Source organism: Achroia grisella, unplaced genomic scaffold (genome assembly GCF_030625045.1).
Source record: "Achroia grisella isolate CSIRO2021 unplaced genomic scaffold, CSIRO_AGI_Agris_v1 utg149, whole genome shotgun sequence".
Classification (NCBI taxonomy): Eukaryota; Metazoa; Arthropoda; class Insecta; order Lepidoptera; family Pyralidae; genus Achroia; species Achroia grisella.
Window position 1 is genome coordinate 3,798,926 of NW_026712644.1, and position 22,117 is coordinate 3,821,042.

The 22,117-nt window shown below is 34.9% G+C and overlaps 1 protein-coding gene across 1 annotated transcript; it reads right to left on the bottom strand.

Annotated features, from left to right (window-relative positions):
- Positions 1-15,547: 15,547 nt before the first annotated feature.
- On the bottom strand, positions 15,548-18,090 carry LOC131840748 (zinc finger protein 271-like). Its single transcript, XM_059188939.1, has 2 exons — positions 16,859-18,090; positions 15,548-16,774 (listed from the first exon to the last, which is right to left on the bottom strand). Exons 1-2 carry the CDS (start codon positions 17,940-17,942, stop codon positions 15,648-15,650), a joined length of 2,211 nt encoding a protein of 736 aa, XP_059044922.1. The 5' UTR covers positions 17,943-18,090; the 3' UTR covers positions 15,548-15,647.
- Between the last annotated feature and the right edge of the window lie 4,027 nt (positions 18,091-22,117).

A 22,117-nucleotide genomic window follows, 5' to 3' on the forward strand; every position in this document is an offset into this window, starting at 1 on the left:
TACGCGCGGTTATACTATAATAAATACTATCTTGAGACAAAAATATAACTTTACAAGTGTGCTTTATATCAACAACGTTTTAATCAATGTAGGTAACAGACGTTCATGTTTTTTTAACGTATGATAATGTAATGGTGCACCCTCGTGTGCTAACGGTTTACACTGGCGGGGCACCAGTGGAGGATAAGTTGAGTATGAGAACCATAAGTTGAGTATGAGATCGTGTTTTAGCGAGAGTTAGTACAGTAGGATTACGAATCCTTATAAATTAATATATAAAAGAGGGAGTGTATTTATTGAAAAGAAAATAATTAATGGAAAAGGAAGTAAAAATACGATTTCGACCTGGAAGAACGTCTTCCACACTCCGAACACCCCAAAGTAAGCAATGTAACACCAAACTTACTCAACTTTGCTCAGTAACGTCCCGATGTGTAGTACTGTTTAGTGGCCACGCACTCTACAGTGTATATTTTCATCAAAAACAATTATATTGTGTTAAATAAATCATTAATTATCTTGTTTTATATAGATAAAAATACGGAGCGTCCTTTTAATTCCAGTTCTTATGTTCAATTGTTTTATTATTCTTTTTTTGAAATTTAAGTGGCCACATGGTTTTATACTTGACGGCCTCGGTGGTCCAGCGGTCTAGCACACCGCTTTACGTCCAATGGTCGCGGGTTCGATTCCTCGCACGGCACAAACATTTGTATTCATAAGTATGATTGTTTGTATCGGTCTGGGTGTTTTCTATGTATGATATGTATGTATTTACGAAAAAAAAAAATCTATGTATTTGTATCAGTTATCTAGTACCCATAACACAAGCTTTAGCTAGCTTAACTTGTGTCTAGATGGCGCTGTGTGAATTGTCTTGAGATTATTATTATTATTATTACATGTGGCCAGTATGACCGAGCGCCCTTTGCTCCAGTAAGCAAGCCGGTGATACAACCTGGTTAGACTAAGGTTCGGAATACGGAACAAGCACATCGTGGTAAATTCACCAGGAATTTATAACGATGGTTTCTAAGGGAAACTGCATGGGTAACCTGACATGGTAGATTCCTAGCAATCCCCTTCTGAGGGACGTGTTAATTTTTTAGGGGGTGATAATGGAATGGTGTACTCGTCTGCACTAACGGTATACGCTGGCGGGGCACCAGTGGAGGATGATAGGATGAGCATGAGCTCAGGTCTGTTAGACCATCGTGACAAATTAAACAGGAAGAAAGAAAGAATATTTATTCAGTGCTTTTCAACAATGTTACAATATAAAAAACAAGAAAACGACAAAAGATTAAATAAAATGTATATATAATTAAACTTAATTTGTTTAGTACTAAACTAGTTTTCCACGGTGAACCGAGATCAAACCTGACATGGTACATTGCTAGCAACAGGTTCATTGACGAAACGAGACGTACCGCTTTTTTTATACCACGTAGGTGGTAAACTACCTTACGGTCTGATGGTAAATGTTTACCATAGCGTAAGGACGTCTGAAACACCATGGGTGTCACGTGCGCATTGCTGATCCTTAAGAAACCTACCCTTCTCCTAGGTGCTGTAAAGTTTCATCAAAATCTGTTCAGTAATTTTTGCGTGAACGAGTAACAAACATCCATGCTCACAAAATTTCGTGTTTAAATTATTAGTCATTACGTAGTATAAAACGAAGTGGCTGTCGCTGTCTGTCCGTCCCTATGTATGCTTAAATCTTTAAAACTACGCAACGGATTTTGAAGCGGTTTTTTTAGTAGATAGAGTGATTTAAGAGGAAGGTTTATATATATAATACATGTACACCCGTGCGAAGCCGGGGTGAGTAGCTAGTGATTTAATATATTACGATTATATATAAGATGTAATATATATAATGTATATGACGAAATATATACGATAAATCTGTGCATATTGACAGATATTTTTCCAACACTATTAAAATATTATACTAACAGAGCAATTAAAAGTCAATCGAAAATTGATGACTCTACGCCAACCAAAACAAAGCAGTTGCTTTCATGTTGCCTTTGCCACAGCGCGTAAAAAAAACAAACACGAATGATGGACATCGACGTCGAGATGTTGGCAGCGTTTGACATGACAGCTTGTTTTGGCGGGAGATTGGCGGTGTTAAATCAAGTTCAATGTGTTTACAGCGTTAAATCATTATTTATAGGTTATGGGATTGTAGTGTAGACTAAACGAAATTGTGTTTTAAACTGATCATCACCATCATCATCATCATCATGATCAGTCAACTGCAGTTCTCCGCAGGCCTCTCCCAAGGCACGATCTTCACTCCTCTTCCAGTTTTTGCCGCAACCCTACATATGTCGACACTCCACCTAGCTTCTTACACTACGTTTGCAAATTCACGGTTTATAGTTTATGGGATTGTATTGTAGACTAAACGAATCTGTGTTTTATACCGGTCATCATCATCATCATCATCAGCCAACTGCAGTTCTCCGCAGGCCTCTCCCAAGGCACGATCTTCACTCCTCTCCAGTTTTTGCCGCAACCCTACATATGTCGTCACTCCACCTACATAGTTTCTTACACTACGTTTGCAAATTCGCGGTTTATAGGTTATGGGATTGTATTGTAGACTAAACGAATCTGTGTTTTATACCGGTCATCATCATCATCATCATCATCAGCCAACTGCAGTTCTCCGCAGGCCTCTCCCAAGGCACAATCTTCACTCCTCTCCAGTTTTTGCCGCAACCCTACATATGTCGTTATTCCACCTAGCTTCTTACACTACGTTTGCAAATTCGCGGTTTATAGGTTATGGGATTGTAGTGTAGACTAAACGAATCTGTGTTTTATACCGGTCATCATCATCATCATCATCATCATCATCATCAGCCAACTGCAGTTCTCCGCAGGCCTCTCCCAAGGCACCATCTTCACTCCTCTTCCAGTTTTTGCCGCAACTCTACGTAAGTCGTGACTCCACCTAGCTGCAGAGCGTCCTACACTACGTTTGCCAATTCGCGGTCTCCACTTTAAAACACGCCTACTCCAGCGAGCATCGGTTCTGCGACAGATATACAATCTTTATCGTCTAATATTTTTTACAAATACAAATAATTTAAGTCCCTGAATTCTGAGGTAGGTATAGAAAATACCTGTGTTTCAGAAGTCAGTGTCCTCTTCAATATTGAGGTGTTATTTATGTGAGTTTGTTATGATATTTTACAATTTAAGTAGGTTGATGTAGTGGCGATTCTACTATCATCGTGTGGTACCACCGTTGTATTGGTTACGATGGGACAAGAAGAATAACAAGCTTGTCTTTCGAGACCGAATCACCTTGTATATATATACATCACAGAAGACCGAAGAGCTGGCAGCTACCTTGGACAAAGAATTAGTCTAGCTATTCAAAGAGGAAACGCTGCCAGTATCTTCGGAACGTTGCCTAAAGGGACCCCTTTTAATAATATATTTTAGTCATCATTTTTTTTTGTATGTAAAGGGAGGGGACGTTCTAAGAAAAGATGGATAGATTATGTGAAAGATGATATGAATAAAAGAAGAGTATGTTCAGATATGACGACCGATAGAGAGCAGTGGAAGAGAATGACATACTGCGCCGACCACAAATAATGAGATAAAGGCAAGGCAATGATGATGATGATTTTTTTAAGCTTTTTAATTTTAGATTCTTATTTGTACAATTAGGTTATGTAAATACTAGTAATAAATATTGGTTAATTTAATAACTAAAATATCCGATGACATCAACACTAACATTACATAAAGTCGTTCAACTTAAAAATGTAAGTAATTATATCAATTGTAAATATTTTGTTAATATACATAATATAATTGGAATCACTGGATTTATAACTTCATCATCTTTCCTGCTGCTTCTACATGAACACAAGAATCATCATACTGTCCTGAGTTACTTTCAAAATTTAATTTTAATGTACCAGCTAAACGTACCAGATTTACTCCTTCTATTTCTATACCTTCTGTATCATCTAACTATAGGCAAAACAGTTATATGTGGCGAGCAAGTAAAAACTTCAATAGATTAAGTAGGGTGTTAGATATTGATTTGTTTTCCGATAGAATATCTTTAGCGAGGGCCGTGATGAGCAGGCAATTCTTTGAGTTATAAGTATCGAATTTAATGTTACTTATATGCATTTCCATTTTTCAAAAATGTTTGTTTGTTAATTTCAGCTTATGTTTTAATTTAGTGGATTGTTATTTTTTGATATATGATTTTATGAGTATTTATGACACAAGCACGCCTCTCGTGTTGGTACTGTAATTTATTTTATATTACGTTTCTATCCGTGAAAACCTATAAGTGGCCGTTCTCATTTAATTATGTTTATAACTATGTTTGTAAATAGCCTTCGTTTTCCGAAAAAAAAAAATAGTGGCCCCATCTTACACGCTAAAGTGTAATCGTAGGAGTGTGTGTGTGTGTGTATGTGTGTTCGGTAACGTAGTTTATTGGAAAGAGTTTGAATGCGTTCAGGTAGTGAGTTCCAGAGCCGTGACGATTGTTCATATTAGCGTCCACTATACAGTCACGATCTAATTGAGATGTTAGCTAGTTGTAGAAGATATCTCATAATAATCTCAGGACAATTCACACAGCGCCATCTAGACGCAAGTTAAGCTAGCTAAAACCTGCGTTATGGGTACTAGATAACTGATACAAATACATAGATATTTTTTTTATTGAATGATTAATTTTAATAATAATAATAAATAACCCAGGATTAACACAGCGCCATCTAGTCCCACGGTAAGCAGAGCTTGTGTTATGGGTACTAAGCAATTGATATAAACACTTTTTGTAAATACATACATATACATAGAAAATACCCAGACCGATACAAACAATCATACTCGTGAATACAAATGTTTGTGCCGTGCGAGGAATCGAACCCGCGACCATTGGACGTAAAGCGGTGTGCAAGACCGCTAGACCACCGAGGTCGTCTACATGTTTCTATCTATTCTGGAATTGTCCCCAGAAGGGCAACTAGCTCCTTACATATCTGTCAAACATTCGTAACTCCAGACCTGGTGATTTGTAATTTTTATATATTCAGATCCTGATATATTCCTATTTACATTTTTTATTTTTGACAAATTAGGCGATGGATGTGAGCAGCGCAGGACCGATCGTCGTGGAGATCTTTGGGGGAGGCCTATGTCCAGCAGTGGACGTCTTCCGGGCTGCGATGATGATTACGATGACAGAACATTCTCAACTTTTTTTTTTTTTCATTTGCACCAATTATTACCCACTCAGTACCACATATCCCACTGTTTTAGGTTGACTGGAAGAGATCTCTTCTAGGGATAAGTCCACCTTTGCTCACATTGTCTTTAAATTATAATATCTTTTTATTATCTGTGCAATAAAGAACTTTCGTTTTCATTGTCAACCACTTTGTATGATATCACCTCTTCGTATTATTTTACAAGCATACTCTCATCGCAATCTTTTTCAACTAACAAACTTTCTATTATAATCATAATAATAAGAATAACAGCCTCAAGATATTACAACTTCACCCACTTACTTTCATACTTCTCCAAAAAGCTGTAATATTAAACACTTGTAGAATAGTCCGCAAATTTTTGTCTTCCACATAAACATTATCCATCCTCATCATTCATCATTTATACTATCATTGTTTGGTGATTTTTACCCGCAATGATCAGTCTATTACCCCATCAAAGGGAGATATATAATATATATATAAAAAAAAATAATAATAATCCCAACCAGTCTGGAACAACATCTCAGACGGTTGGGATTCCGAGGTGGCTCACTCCCGGGAAAGATGCAGAAAGCGGTGCTCTTAGATTCTGCCCGCATTGTACGCCGGTTTCTCTCCCGGGGGCCCTGAACCCCGGCCGACTGTGCTTCTGCCGGGGGTAAGTTGAGCATTTTTGCACCATTCCATTATCAAGACTGTACAAGTAGAAACTTACGCAATAAAAATAAGCTAACATTACCTAAATGCCGTCTACATAAAGTTAGTCATTCATTTTATGGTAATTGCGTAAGATTCTATAATAAACTGCCAGAATCTACGCTAAATCTAACAGAGAGGAAATTCAAATCTTATATTAAACAAATGTTATGTACAAAAGCCTATTATAGGATAGATGAATTTATAGATGATAGCAATATATAGCAAGTATAAGTTTATTTGCGGACAACGTTATAATTTATTTTTCATACTGCTTTCTTGATATATGATAGTGTAACGGCTTTTGTATTGATTGCCGCATGCATCCTCATGTAAAGTGCGAATACTATAACTACCATATAGTAATTTTAACTAAGTTACTCCTTATGACATCAACTACCTGCCAAAAAAAGTCCCGTCAAAATCGGTCCCGTCATTTCAGAGATTAGCCGGAACAAACAGACAGACAGACAAAAATTGTAAATAATGATATTTTGGCGTATGTACCGTAATTATATTCATATGCATGTAGTAAAAAACGGTTATTTCAATATTACAAACAGACACTCCAATTTTATTTATATGTATAGATGTATAGATGTCTAGATTGTCATATATTTATACGCATATTCAGTAGGTCTGAGAATCGGCTACTATCTATTTTTCATAACCCAAGTGTTAAGGGTTGTCCACCCCTAGCATTTTTTTTTTATTTTTAATCAACAGCCTAAAAAGTAACCTTCTAGCTTTAAAAATGACGATATTTCCTTACAACTTTCCAACTCCCCTTTCAACCCCTTACAACCCTTTCGTAGCATTAAAAAGTAGCCTATGTTCTGTCTCAAAGTCTGGACTATCTGTGTGCCCAATTTCATTTAAATTGGTTCAGTAGGTTTGGCTTGAAAGCGCGACTGACAGACAGATAGAGTGACTTTCGCATTATAAAGCTGAAGGTTTGTTTGTTTGTTTGAACGCGCTAATCTCAGGAACTACTGGTTCGAATTGAAAATTATTTTTGTGTGGGTTAGTCCATTTATCGAGGAAGGCTTTGAGTATAACAATACGCTACGACCAATAGAAACGTAGCCTCAGTGAAAAAAACGGGGAAAATTATTCATATTTGAGGGTTTACGTTGGGTGCGCTGCGCGGACGAAGTCGCGGGCACAGCGAGTAAAGATACTTACCACTAACGTTGCTAGACGGTCCGTATATCCCGCGACGTCCCGTATAGTTTAAAATGTCTCGACGACGGGACTGACTCTGTCCCGTATTCCAATCGTGCTCCATTTTTTTGTTATTAAATCGATCAATGTACGCTAGAGATAGAGTCTTTTGATAATTTGTCCCGGGTAAGAAACTAAATTCCCGTATTTTTTTGCCTATTTAATCGTTTGCCCCTTAGACCACAATACCAGCTACTTCCATTTGACCGCATTCAGAACCGAGCAGCAAGAAACATTGGTAATCAACGTCTATGTGACAGAGTCGACCCATTGGCTTTTCGGCGAGATATTGCTTCTCTGTGCATTTGCTACCGCATATATCACGGGGAGTGTTCTGAGGAATTGTTCGGATTAATACCAGCTGCTGAGTTTTACCACCGTACCACCCGCCAGAAACTAAAATACCATCCTTATCATCTGGATGAATGGCGGTCTTCCACAGTGCGGTTTTCTAGAAACTTTTTGCCACGCACAACCACATTGTGGAATCACCTTCCAGCAATGGTATTTCCAAACCGATACGATATTGAAACCTTCAAGAAAAGAGCTTATTCCTTTTTAAAAGGCCGACAACGTACTTGCAATTCCCCTGGTGTTGCGGGTGCTCATGGGCGGCGGTAATCACTTACCATCAGGTGAGACGCATGCTCGTTTGTCCCTTGTGTTATAAAAAAAGGCGGAAAAAAACTGGGAACTCTGCTTACCACAATTAATAAGGATAATAAAAGAAAGGTATAGAAAATATATACAGGCTTGTTATCATTATCATCATCATCGCAGCCCGGAAGACGTCCACTGCTAGACATAGGCCTCCCCCAAAGATCTCCACGACGATCGGTCCTGCGCTACTCGCATCCAATGCCTTCCAGCGATCTTGCCCAGATCGTCGGTCCACCTTGCTGGAGGCCTTCCCACGCTGCGTCTTCCGGTCCGCGGTCGCCACTCGAGGACTTTACTGCCCAACGGCCATCTGTCCTACGAGCTATGTGCCCTGCCCATTGCCACTTCAGAGTCGCAATTCTTCGGGCTATGTCGGTCACTCTGGTTCTTCTGCGGATCTCCTCATTTCTGATTCGATCACGCAGAGTAACTCCGAGCATAGCCCTCTCCATTGCCCTCTGAGTGACTCTGAGCTTGTTCATGGGGCCCATAGTTAGCGACCACGTCTCTGTTCCGTTGTTGTTGGCTTGTTAAGCTTAAGAGGCCTTTCACATTTTTTGGCCTAAAAGCAGTGTCTTTGGGGTTCTGGTTCTAAGAAATTAAGAGTCGGATATACATTTTGATTCCTGAATTATATAGATAGATATCTAATCTTAAAAACAACATCTTTGAAATGTTAATTTTCTCTTTGTTAGTCTTCCTAATTTCTAAAATAGTTTATTCAAAAACGCTAAATGACAGAAGTTTGGGGTCGTCGTTCATTAATAAACAAACATAAATTGATATGATATCTTTACTAAAACTTGATAATTACTTTATAAATTGAGACAGCATCGTCCTTTTTTTCATTTTCAACTTAAATATCTAAAAAATTGATCATAATTAAACCCGAAATTTCAACAAAACTTTGCCATAATCATTTCTAATTTTCTCATAAATACAACGAAATTTTTGCATAAAAAAAACATAATAATAAAGTTAATATACTTATAAATTAGAAATATGAAAAAAAAATATAAGTTTCTAAGAAAAAAATAAACAATAATAATAATTTAAAGTTGTATAAATTCCGTTGCGCCAAAAGTAAATTCTCAGTGCTGCGCTAGCGCTCGTCGAGGTAGGACCTATGCCATTTTTTACAACACCGCTAAGATAGACATTGGTCAGTGAACATTAGTATAGAGCGACTAAACAATTTTGATAATTTAAGCAATATTTAATTAATTTTGCTAATATATACTTATTTCTACGAATATTAATTTAAAGTTGTTGTTAAATATATATATATATATATAATATTTATTTTAGCATGCCAAGACAAAAGTACAGTTATGCTACAAATAAAACCTACCTACCCTGCTGGACTATGAAAAGCACAAGAGCATGGTATTTCGTCACACTAATGGCAATTAATTGTTAAAATTAAAAAAGAGAACATTTTAGTATTTTTAAAAATAACGCTTATCTGAGAGAAAAATGTAAGAAAATGTAAACCAATTTTACTCTATGTTTATTTTGTAGTTTTTTTTCTAAATTAAAATAGGGTTATTGTTTATAAAAATACCATTATTATTTTTACGTACATTTGTCTTGTGTTATATAGTGTATATCATCTAGTATGCAATGTGGATTGTAAATAAATTACCAAATTATATATAAATTATATTCCTTAATGTTTAGAGATATTTTATCCAATTTTATTTTATTTTACACAATACAGATATTTCTAAATTGCAGCTATTCTGTTATTATACTCGTTGGACTTTCATTACTGTACAGTTATGTCAAATAATTATGCGTGTTTGGGTGAAAAGTCAACAACATTATAAATGTTTTTATTTAGAGACTAGCTTTTAGCTCGCGGTTTCGTTTTAGCTCGCGGCTTCGCCCGCGTGAATATGGGATATATAGGTTATCGCGCGTTTAAAGATCCGTGTACAGTATTGGGACGTTATATATAAACCTTCCTCTTGAGTCTATCTATTCTGTCTATTAAATAACAACGAATCAAAATCTGCGTAGTTTTTTAAGATCAAAACATACATAGATCTATTACATGTGTAGATGATATTTTAACCGGAAATTGAAGCCGTTAAAATGGTATTGGCAGATCAGTTGGAATCATCGGTATTCTTGGTATATAAGCTGGTTGCCCAGCTAACGTACCGGTTATAATGGTCTACAATTAAATTGTCTTTCAATTCTTTAGTAAGCAATATATCCAATGGGACGCCATTGCACATGTTCGGCGGGCTTAAATTTCATGACTGGATCATGCTTTTGAGAAATTCCTTCCTCAAGTTTGAGCATTTAGTGTGGGAAATCACTATCTGTGCTTCCATAAAAATGAGCTCTCAAATTTGTCAGTAGTTTTAAACTTTCAATTAAAGTCCATAAGGGAGACGATGTTAATGACACAGAGAGTCTTTCAGAAATCTCCAGCAAAAGTATAAAAGTAATCCCGCCAATGAGAGCAGAGGTGTTTCTAAGGTCTTTTAAGGTTCTGTCCAAAATCTCTATAGCTCATGGTGATTTCATTACATATAATCAATGAGGCGTCTTATAATAATTTATAAAAAGGTTTGACATTAACAATTAATTATTTATCAAGAATCAAGAATCGGCCAACCAAGAACGAGAAGCTGCAATATCAGCCAATATCATGCGGCGACGTCAATGATGCAGGAACAGCAATGATAGCAGTTGAAGCTTTTTTTTTACAACTTAGAATGGCAAACAAGCTGACGGCTCTCCTGATGGAAAGGGGTAACCGTAGCCTATATACATGAGCAGTACCTGACATGTTCATATCAGCACATTGTTTCCCTCATGCGTTGCCATTCCTGAAAACTCGGGTGTTATTCCCCTGTACCTTGTAAATTCACTACCATATATATACACAGGTAGTCTATATAGATAGATATACATATACACAGATAGTATACCCTGAGAAAGGTCATAGACTACTTTATAGTGCGAAAAAAGTATTGTAAGGGATTAAAAGCGGAGATGAAAGGTTGTTTTAAAGTATCGTCATTGTTTAAGTGAAACAAAGAAACTTTTTTAGGTTATAATCTAAATATATTTCCTTTATTTGGTCAATTTCATTATACCACGCTGACGAAGTCGCGGACACACCTAATATACATATAAGGATGGGACCTTTAAATCAAAACAAAGCCTTGAAAACACAACTATTATATATAAATAAAATAATTATTTGCTAAGTATAATATTTAGAACAAGTGAATATGGCAATAATGTATCCGACTCTTATAATAAATTATATTGTATCTATTAATAAATAAACTGAATTAATACGTAAGAAGAATTAATTAGTAAGTTTATGTTATAGTAATTTCGTCTTCCTGTCCCAATTATTTGTTACTCATATTACTTAAGGTTTTGGGTTTTAGTTGTACAATCGGCCAGCATCCTGACATCAACCCTCTAGGAATAATATAATAAAAAAATATGGTCATTATTAGCACTTTGATAATTAAGATAAATCACGTTATTTAAAAAAATACGTATATATATAAGTAGTTTATGTTACTTAGTTAAGTAGAAACATATCACATTATTAATTAAAATATTACGAGGATCAAAATGGTTCATACTAAATCCACACCGATTGAGCTACACGGTTATTTGCGTCTGTGTGCGTGTATTACTGTATGTGTGCGTAAATCCATGCGATTATACCTAAAGTTGAGCGGCATCATTTTGTAATAGGCCTCTTAAAGATATTCGTACCTTGAATCCTGAACAGCTAGTTGCTCTTCAATTGTTGGTTGTTTATCAAATAAATGCAAATGTTGCAGTAGATGTCACTTACGAGAAGTCTTAACCAAATCACACACTAGTTAATGCACAATATCACATAGCTTAAATAAATTTGTACTGTATTTAAATATTAAAATAAATAATTTTGCTTTTCATATTTAATTAGGGCGTTCCCGCCATTTTTACAACACAGACTCCTCAACTGCACAGAGTACGTTACAAAAATCATAGACTATATTTATACTATATGATTATATCTTAGACATAGATAATACTTAAGACTATATACATATACTACAATCCCTAATAGTTCACAATATTTATAACATCTATGAATTTTACATTTTATAATTAACGACAGTCAACAACTATTGCTAGGCAACACTCACCATAGGTGTCACACCGCAATAGTCTCTGACAGATCACTAATCTGTGGCGATATATATATATATGTGTGTATATGTTTAAATATTTATTATACGATGAAGTAAGTAATTTTCATTGGACACAGTATTTGTTGACCTAAACGAAATAAAAAAAAATAAACAAGAAAATTACATTTTTACTCTCCAAATATCAGTTTTCTGAAATTTGATAGTGTTTGACGCAACTTAACCCTTGGAACGTTTTGACATAAATCTGTGCATCCCTCTTAAACCGTGTTAGCACATTGTTAAAGATCTGTGCCCGTAAAACAGTGATTGCTTATTAACTAATTTTATCCTTATTTGAAGCAAAATAAGATGGAAACGCATTTGAAAAAATACAACTGGCGCGCGAATAACGCCTCTTTACTCTCGGTCGCTGCGACAGACGACAAACATTCGAAAGGTTACAGCAACGTAAGTAATTAAATAGTTTGAATTGGCCGCCATTTTTGCAGATGGCACCCAATGGGCTTTGACATTTGTGAATATTATATTGTACTCTGTGCCATTCAAGGAGGAACGCGGGAAATCTCAAACAGGCCAACAGTATTTTCAACCTTTCTTGATCAGCCAAGTATAAATTGTGTATTTGTAGTATTCAAAATTATTTTTATGTATATATATATTTATATTAACCTGTAATTATCGGTAAGTCGTTGTTATAATAATTCTATAGGTAGTTAGTCGGTATGGGGACTGACGATCCTGAGGGAGATCCATGCCTGAAAACTGTATTTCATATGTATAGGCAGCAAAATTAAATTCACCAGTAAGAAAACCTTATGTAGACATTGTTAAAACTCCCTTCTCAATCCATAAACTGCAATAACTCTAGTTTTCTAATTCAGACTAATTATTATTTACCAACTACATCATCATATAAGAAAACTGTATTTCTGAAACCATAGACTACTCGAAAAACAACAAAGGGATAGAATAAAATTGCACAAGGACTACAATATTCGTACTACCTAGCAGTCCCATATTTAATAATATATGAAATGTCTACTAAAGATATTATATTTAGTCTTATACAGTTTTTAAAAGATGATAATGTAATGGTGCACCTGCCTGCGCTAACGGTAACAGTAACGCTTAACGGTTTACGCGGGCGGGGCACCAGTGGAGGATGATAGGATGAACAATAAATCAAATCAGTTAGCCCATCGTGACAAATTCACCTAGAATTCATCACGATGGTTTCCAGGGGGAGCCACGTGGAGGTCAACCTGACGTGGTACATTGCTAGCAATAAGATCAGCAGTCCACATTACTAACCATCCCCTTCCCCCCAGTCTTATACAGTTATTAACCGCTAACAATTTAAGTTTACCGTCCAATGCTGCCTCTTTAATAGATTTCATAGTTAAAATTCCCAGCTGCCCTGGCTTAAAAAGGCAAATTAATTCAGTGGAATTATTGTAGTACAATAAATAAAAAACATTTTCTTATTTATTTGTAAATATATACAATCCATTTATTGACACTGTTACTGAAAGCTGAGTTAAATCATATGTGTTTTAAGATTCCAGGTTATGCTGCCTTAGAGAAGACAGATCTGATGGGAATGGTGGAGTTACTGTACCCATTAAAAACTCTTCTAGCTTTTGCTTTTCCACTTTCTAACTACAGTAATGATTATTCAGTAATTGCCACTACGTTCCACAAATAATGTACAAATTTTACTCATATGAAGCTAAAAACCATTGCTCCAACTAATATCCTTCTTGTCCCTGACGGGACTATGCAGCAGACTCTAAAAAAAAGGCCAATGCAATATATCTATGTAGATGCTACAGATCTAAAACACTGAGGAATAGCCAAAATTCCCTTGATAAAGAAAACATTATGATGTCCAATTGTGATAAGTCTGTTTTCCAAATGGTGGTACAATAAAAATATGACTATTCAAAAGTTTTATTAGGTAATAAAGAATATTTTTTCTATGTTCCATTATGCTTTTTTCAATGAGAATATACAGAACTGTCCATTTTCAAATTTCTCTTTTCAATACCAAATTTTATATAGATTATAAAACGTTTGTTACAAAAATCAAAATTATATTGTATTTCATTGGAATATAAAAGCATGTTGAGAAATTGCAGTAAACTATAGAAAATAAATTTTCACCACCACATGGTACAGCAAGGTCGCGCTGGTTCAGAAATATTTTGTAAATTCGCTGACTGATTAATAACATCCTAGGCTTGTTACTCGCAATATATTGGGCTTGAACTCCTGGAGACATCTAAATAGATATTGCGCATTTCACAATGACAAAACGTTATAAACACTTCAAATGTAATCCAAATTCTATATAGCAGTGTGCACGAAGGTCGATTGCACAAAACACGACAGATTTTCAATTTTTGAAGTGAATAGATGCACAATTGCAGGACAAAGGTATAATTTTACAGGTACATACATCTTGTGTACAAAATCACAAATACACAGATCAGTAAAATAACATATACAAACTTTCAGTCAGTCAGATCAGTAAAATAACATATACAAATTAATACTGCAATTTTCTTAATGGTGATACAACATGTGCCTGGTTAAACTTTTATTCATTCTAAAACATTTGTTACAAATATCACAACTATACGGCTATTCATTGGTATGTAAAATTATATGTCTGGTTAAACCGATCTTGATTTTAAAATATTTGTTACAAACATCACAAACATATGGCTTTTCATCGGAATGTATACCCATGTGTCTGGTTTTTTTTTTTTTGTGAATGATAGTGGAATGGAGCACCCGCCTGCGCTAACGGTTTACGCTGGCGGGGCACCAGTGGAGGATGACAAGATGAGCATGAGGTCAGGTCAATTAGCCCATCGTGGTAAATTCGCCATGAATTTATCACGATGGTTTCCAGGGGGAACCGTGTGGAGGTCAACCTGACATAGTACATTGCCAGTAATAGGGTCATGAGACCATATTACTTACAATCCCCTTCCCCCCCCATGTGTCTGGTTATTTTTATGGATGATAATGGAATGGCTCACACGCCTGCGCTAACGGTTTACGCTGGCGGGACACCAGTGGAGGATGATAAGATGAATATGAGGTCAGGTCAGTTCCATCGTGACAAATTTACCACACAATTGAATTTGACAATTTATCACGATGGTTTCCAGGGGGAACCGCGTGGAGGTCAACCTGACATGGTACATTGCTAGCAATGGGGTTATCAATCCACATTACTAACAATCCCTTTCCACCCCCATGTGTCTGGTTAGATAGCCCTTGTTTCTGAAAGATTTGTTACAAACATTACAACTATATGGCTTTTCATTGGTATGTACAAGCAAGTACCTGGTTAAATTGTTCTTAACTTCAAAATGTTTGTTACAAACCTCACACCTATGTGGCTTTTCATTGGTCTGTACAAGCAAGTACCTGGTTAAATTGTTCTTAACTTCAAAATGTTTGTTACAAACCTCACACCTATGTGGCTTTTCATTGGTCTGTACAAGCAAGTACCTGGTTAAATTGTTCTTAACTTCAAAATGTTTGTTACAAACCTCACACCTATGTGGCTTTTCATTGGTCTGTACAAGCATATGCCTGGTTAAATTGCTCTTAATTTCAAAATGTTTGTTACAAACCTCACACCTATGTGGCTTTTCATTGGTTTTTCTTTGGAATGTATTTGCATGTGTCTGCTTAAATAGTTCCTTTTTCTAAAACATTTGTTACAAACATCACAACTGTATGGTTTCTCATTGCTATGTACAAGCATGTGCCTGGTTAAACATCTCTTCGTTACAAAATATTTGTTACAAACATCACAACTGTATGGCTTTTCATTTGAATGTACAAGCAAGTGTGTGTTTAAATTACTCTTCACTTTAAAACATTTGTTACAAACATCACAACTATATGGTTTTTCTTTGGAATGTATTTGCATGTGTTTGGTTAGATAGTTCTTGGTTCTAAAACATTTGTTACAAACATCACAACTGTATGGTTTTTCATTGGAATGTACAAGCATGTGTGTGGTTAAACGACCCTTTATTCGAAAATATTTGTTACAAACACCACAATTATATGGTTTTTCATTGGTATGTATTTGCATGTGTGTGCTTAGATAGTCCTTGTATCTAAAACATTTGTTACAAACATCACAACTGTATGGTTTTTCATTGGTATGTACAAGCATGTGCCTGATTAAATTTATCGGAATTCTAAAACCTTTGTTACAAACATCGCAACTATATGGTATTTCATTGGTATGTACAAACATGTGTTGTTTCAAATTATTCTTCAGTTTAAAACATTTGTTACAAACACCACAATTATATGGTTTTTCATTGGTATGTATTTGCATGTGTATGCTTAGATAGTCCTTGTATCTAAAACATTTGTTACAAACATCACAACTGTATGGTTTTTCATTGGTATGTACACGCATGTGCCTGATTAAATTTATCTTAATTCTAAAACCTTTGTTACAAACATCGCAACTATATGGTTTTTCATTGGTATGTACAAACATGTGTTGTTTCAAAGTATTCTTCAGTTTAAAATATTTGTTACAAACACCACAATTATATGGTTTTTCATTGGTATGTATTTGCATGTGTGTGCTTAGATAGTCCTTGTATCTAAAACATTTGTTACAAACATCACAACTGTATGGTTTTTCATTGGTATGTACACGCATGTGCCTGATTAATTTTATCTTAATTCTAAAACCTTTGTTACAAACATCACAACTATATGGTTTTTCTTTGGAATGTATTTGCATGTGTTTGGTTAGATAGTTCTTGGTTCTAAAACCTTTGTTACAAACATCGCAACTATATGGTTTTTCATTGGTATGTACAAACATGTGTTGTTTCAAAGTATTCTTCAGTTTAAAATATTTGTTACAAACACCACAATTATATGGTTTTTCATTGGTATGTATTTGCATGTGTGTGCTTAGATAGTCCTTGTATCTAAAACATTTGTTACAAACATCACAACTGTATGGTTTTTCATTGGTATGTACACGCATGTGCCTGATTAATTTTATCTTAATTCTAAAACCTTTGTTACAAACATCACAACTATATGGTTTTTCTTTGGAATGTATTTGCATGTGTTTGGTTAGATAGTTCTTGGTTCTAAAACATTTGTTACAAACATCACAACTGTATGGTTTTTCATTGGTATGTATTTGCATGTGTGTGCTTAGATAGTCCTTGTATCTAAAACATTTGTTACAAACATCACAACTGTATGGTTTTTCATTGGAATGTACCAACATGTGTCTGGGTAGATAGTTCTTGTTTTTAAAACATTTGTTACAAACATTGCAACTATATGGCTTTTCAACAACATGGTTTTTCAATAACACATGGTCTTTTAGTGTTTTATGATCCTTGAATGTCTTCCTGCATATATCACACATATGGACTTGTTTACTGTTAGATGGTCCTCTTCTCTTCTGTTGTATTGATTTTTGTATATCATGCTTCATGCATTTACTAGACTCCACTTGTACAACTGTAGGTCCTATAACCATCTCGTTTTTTATTTCATGATCCTCATACAGTTCTAGGACATTATCATTTACCTCACCACAAAATATATCATTAACATCTGCTGGTTCTTCGTTTTCATCAACATACTCAGTCTTTACAACCACTACTCTATCTACGTCCTGCCCATTACCCTCTGTTTCAGTCCACTGCTCCTCTTCAGTACTTCTACCTTCATTGTATTGCCGATACTCCTCATCTAGTGGAAGCGACTGTTGTTTAGTGTCACCAGTAACATGCAGATTGTCTCCCCGTATATTGACTGCCGCTACATCTGATACTGAGTACCAAGGCTCCTCCTTTACTTGTGCGTCGTGGTGGTCGGTGATTGAATGCATTTCGGCAACCTAACAGACTTTTTCACTTCATATATAATATTGTGATAGAATAATAAAACCAGTAATGGATTTAGTGTATTTTAGGGAATTTGACAGTGGTCAGTGTATACAATTATTTATAACGGGTTTTTTTAATTCAGAGCAAAGATTATACTATAATAATATAAATAGTCATATTTTTAATTACACGAAGTCAACTGACGTTTACTGTGTTGTCAGTATTTGATGAAATAAAAATAGTGTTGTGACAAAGTGAATCATTGAAAAAACTCCTGAATTAATGGAATTGCCTCGATTGTCTAGTGAATAGTTAGTGTGCCGAACTGCCGATATCGGGTACGGGGTTTGAATTTTAGCCGTGCTTTATACATACCAACGAGTTTACGACGATTATGTTCCTATTGTATCTACCTATACTGAATACCGAGTATTTTAAACGTAAAGAAAAAATTGCGTGGAAACTTTTAAGACTGTCCTAATTACAATTCATAATGTAATTGAAACTATACATGTACAAAATATAACAATATATAACATAATATAGTTAGGTAATAAAAATAAAAAACTGCGCTTATTACAAAATTTGTTTTTATTCATCATCAGATAAAAAAAACATTGTCGCTTTCAGTGACATTAATTATAAATCTGTCTAAAAATTGATAATAAATAATCTTTGAAACAGTGTTTCGCTCCACGTTTCTCCGGAGACTTAAATTGTTCACTTTGTATTATTTTAATACATTGTAGACTGAGGTCACACCAATTCCCAAAATGTCAGCTGTTTTCGAAATACATTTGTTTTTTTGGGAGCCTCAATAGGTAATAGTGAAGCAGCTTTCTCAAATACGTATTTGTAGACGTTTTGTATCATAAGTTTTTCGGTAACGTCTTTCTTGGAGACAAGCTTTGGCTTGACGTGCTTGGTTGAGGATCCATATTATTTGTATGAAACAATATAGTAAATATACAATATACCCAACAATTACCACAAACACAACATGAGGAAAAACTTAACAAAACAGCGTGAGCGCAAAAAAAAACATTGGTGCTCTCAGACCAGAGGTTAGAAGCCGAATTACGAACAAAATGGCGACAGACGCTCGCGACGTTGATTTGTGTTGGCACTAGTAGCCGCGCGCTTTGTAATAAGCCGTCAAAAAACTGATTGTAGTTACTAGTAACTTATATCAGAGCACTTTTATACAATTTTCTTTTGTAGTTTGTAATGATTAACTATTCACACTCATTGTTCATTCATCTAACTGAGAACTGAACGCATCACTATTACTTTAAATATGGCAACATTATTTTACAATGTGACATTAGCTACTGTCAGCTAGCTTCGTCTAATTAAAAATACGACTAGGATACCTATATTCAAAAGCTTCAGAGACAAATTTCACTTTAACTATGTTGCCAGCTTGTTATTGTTACGGTTTTTAGGGTTGTGACACTATCGGAAACTAATATTTATTACCGATTTTTATGGCAATATTACATACAGATACCCCATCCCATACAAGAAAATGGTTCCTTCCTAACTCGGGTTATTCTTCGGGCTATTTTATTTCGCCACCGTAGCCGCTAGATGTCGCTAGATCTGAAGCAGTTCGGATTACTAGTGGGTGCTTAGTAACAAAGCATGAAAATAGATGGCAGTCAATTCAGTCTACATGACATCTGTTTTGCAAAGATATGTATATAATAGATATGTAGGTAACTGTATCGTGTACCTCATTAGGGACGATTCAAGATTCAATGTAAATGTGTAGGTATAATATCGTTAGCCGACACTCTGCAGATATGGCTTATGTACATTGGCACATCAAATCAAAAATCGGGCTATACGATTTTTTATTTCAATCGTTATATGTATGAGACTGATTTTAGCTACAATTAATTTACTGGTATATACCTCATGTATTCTACGATGTACCCCTCTTTTACCTAATGAGAATTCCGCTATATCTTATATATAAATTTTGTATCACAGTGTTAGTTGCCATATTTCTCCCACATTTTGATGAAATTTGATATGTATACTTGCCAGGTCTGAGGTAGGGTTGTTATCTATTTTTTATACCCCTAAGTCATAGGGGTGGCCTACCCCGAAAAAATATTTTTTTGTATTATGGACAATTTTTTATTTATTAATAATGTTACATTGAAAATACATACACGCCTAAATTTTCACCCGTCTTTCACCAACCCCTATTTTTAATAGCGATATTCTTACAAATATTATAAATGCTAAAGTAACTCAGTCTGTCTGTTTGTCTCGCTTTCACGCCAAAACTACTGAACTGATTTAATTGAAATTTGGTAGACAGATAATGTAGACCCTGAGAAAGGCTACTTTTTAATGCGAAAAAGTATTGAAAGGGGAAATGAAAGGCTATATGAGGATATCGTAATTTTTAAAGTCAGATCTTGTAAGATTAAGTGAACAGGGTCGGTCTAGGTTTTTCATTATTAGAAATGTGTAACGGGGTAACACGTTATTTAGTGCGAAATTGTGTATATTACAATAAAATTTAACGAGAAAATATTATACTGATGTCACTGGGACACTCATTGCCTTACTACTATATCGTCCGTTAGTCGCGAACTTTCTGGAAACACGAGAGGCGCGCTCCTATTGGTCGGTCGGCGCGGTTACCGCGCGTAGATGAGTAGATGAGGTAGACGAGTCTCACGGCGCCGCAGCGTAAGTACTTACTATACATACGTACATATGGGTGTTACAAATGTTTTTATTACGAGTAATATTTGTATATTACAATAAAATTTTACGAGAAAATATTATACTGATGTCACTGGGACACTCATTGCCTTACTACTATATCGTCCGTTAGTCGCGAACTTTCTGGAAACACGAGAGGCGCGCTCCTATTGGTCGGTATGTTACCGCGCGTAGATGAGTAGATGAGGTAGACGAGTCTCACGGCGCCGCAGCGTAAGTACTTACTATACATACGTACATATGGGTGTTACAAATGTTTTTATTACGAGTAATATTACTCTGTTATCTAAGCAAGTAATGTGTGCTTATTTTGAACTTGATAACATTCTGAATTACTCGTATATCTTTCAATATCTTTAGCGGTATAAACCAGGTTACGTACTACTACTAGTATTGTTAGTGAGGGATAAAGTTGATGAACAAAAATAAAACAATATTCGTATTAAAAATATATTCATCTAATATTTTTGGCATTATTTTTAAGTTTCTTCCAAATACAAGGGGTCTGACATGGGGTGTTATGTACCTACATTAAAAGATAATTTTTGAAATGTATGAAAGAAACGTATTGTATGAAATTTTTGAAATGTGTGAAATGTATGTACCTACATTAAAAGATAATTTTTGACATGTATGAAATGTATGTGCCTACATTAAAATATAATTTTTGAAATGTATGAGATGTATGAAAGAAATGTATGTACCTACATAAAAAGTTCATTTTTGAAATGTATGAAATGTATGAAAGAAATGTATGTATGTACCTACATTAGAAGATAATTTTTGACATGTATGAAATGTATGTACCTACATTAAAATATATTTTTTTAAATGTATGAGATGTATGAAAGAAATGTATGTACCTACATTAAAAGATAATTTTTTACATGTATGAAATGTATGAAAGAAATGTGTGTACCTACATTAAAAGATAATTTTTGACATGTATGAAATGTATGAAAGAAATGTATGTACCTACATTAAAATATAATTTTTGAAATGTATGCACCGTACAATAACAATACTCGTTAAACATCATACCACAGAGTCATACGCAAGTTAAAAACAAACTGCTATGATATTAATGAGAAAGGAAAATCAACTTTATGGTATTCGAGTTAGGGTCGATTTCTCTCTTTTTTTTAAATACTATTTTAATCTTACCAGTTGCCAGTATTCGAAGACAGACGATTCGTACTCGATATTTTAAATTATTATATAATCGATTTTTCAGTACAAATGTAAATAACCAACGACACTAGTAATGTACTACTATATTCCGTTCTTTGAAACGGAACACTGCTATAATACAAAATAATGAAAATTTACTGTTCACAACGACTCATTAAAAGCATCATCGAATAATGCGCTGTAATAAAATCCTGTTATCGATTATTAAAAAAAATGTATTTATTTTTAATATGACAACACT